Source organism: Dipodomys ordii, unplaced genomic scaffold (assembly GCF_000151885.1).
Source record: "Dipodomys ordii isolate 6190 unplaced genomic scaffold, Dord_2.0 Scaffold248, whole genome shotgun sequence".
Taxonomy (NCBI): domain Eukaryota; kingdom Metazoa; phylum Chordata; class Mammalia; order Rodentia; family Heteromyidae; genus Dipodomys; species Dipodomys ordii.
The window spans coordinates 230,510-231,744 of NW_012267464.1; the positions used below are offsets into that span (position 1 = coordinate 230,510).

At 43.1% G+C, this 1,235-nt stretch overlaps 1 gene segment (V, D, J or C); it reads right to left on the bottom strand.

Annotated features, from left to right (window-relative positions):
- Positions 1–528: 528 nt before the first annotated feature.
- On the bottom strand, positions 529–1,032 carry LOC106000860. The segment is given in 2 exon segments: positions 529–833; positions 956–1,032. Coding segments are annotated over 2 exon segments (360 nt in total).
- Positions 1,033–1,235: the final 203 nt, after the last annotated feature.

Below are 1,235 nucleotides of genomic sequence, written 5' to 3' on the forward strand. Positions count from 1 at the left end.
CACTTGTGTAGAAGTCACTGGATGTCTTAATTCAGGTCTTTCGGACTGATAGTTAAGCTCTCTTGTTGATAGTACAATAATCTACATCTTAAATGAACATGTTTGTGGACCACAGGTGAAGTCAGCCACAAACCCATGTCACAATTCTGGCATAGACCCCCTCACCAAGGATAAAATAATGATCCTATCACTAGTTTAAATGATTTTTTAAAAATTTCTATATTTATATTTTGATGCTTAAACCCACATTGATACCATAATTTAGAATCCTTAGGACTACTAACCCATACCAATTTTTTTTAAATCAAGAGAGCAAACATAAATTTTGTCCTGTTTGATAAGCAAAAGAAAGAAAAATATAATGTTGAAAAAAAATCTTTTTTCTTCTACCAAAACCTTGCAGTAACTTTCTAAGCCTGGATTCCTGTGAGAAGCCCTCTCAGCAGGGGAAAGCACCAAGAGAAGCAGCTGTGCGGCAGCCCAGCCTCTCACTTCTGTTTCCCTGGGAGTTCTATGTTATGGCTTGTATCACTGTGGGAGGAGCAATGTAACCTTTTGACAGTAATAAGTGGCAACATCTTCAGGCTGCAGGCTGCTGATGGTGAGAGTAAACTCTGTCCCATATCCATCACCACTGAACCTTGATGGAACTCCAGACAACCAAGTATCTGCAGCATAGATCAGGAGTTTTGGAGCTTTCCCTGGTTTCTCCTGGTACCAGGCTAAACTGTAATCATTGCTCTCACTGGCCCTGCAAGTGAAGTTGGCATTGTTTCCTAGAGACAGAGACAGTGAGGATAGAGACTGGGCCATCTGGATTTCACACCTGGTTCCTGTGTAGAAACATGAAAATAAACATCCATACTATTAATCAAGTTATCAGAGGGCTTCCTGAAGAGCAAAAAATCCTGGATGACACTCGGCTCTGTTAAAGCCCAGCATTATTCTTTCTTACCTGGGATCCAGAGCAGCAGGAGCCCCAAGAGCTGAACAGGGGCCCTCATGTCCATGCTGTGTGCTGCCTGAGATTGACTGCTGCACAGAATATGAACAGACTGTTAGGAAGTCCTGAGGGCTGTGGGCTGTGCCCTGGGCACATGCAAATCACCATGGGCTAGACAGAGCTACAAGAGCTACAGGCTTCTGAATGTCAGTAACTCAGCAAGAGCTGTTTCCCCAGGTGTTCATGACCATGCCACAGCAGGATACATTTGTCTCTAGAAAATGTGTTTGTC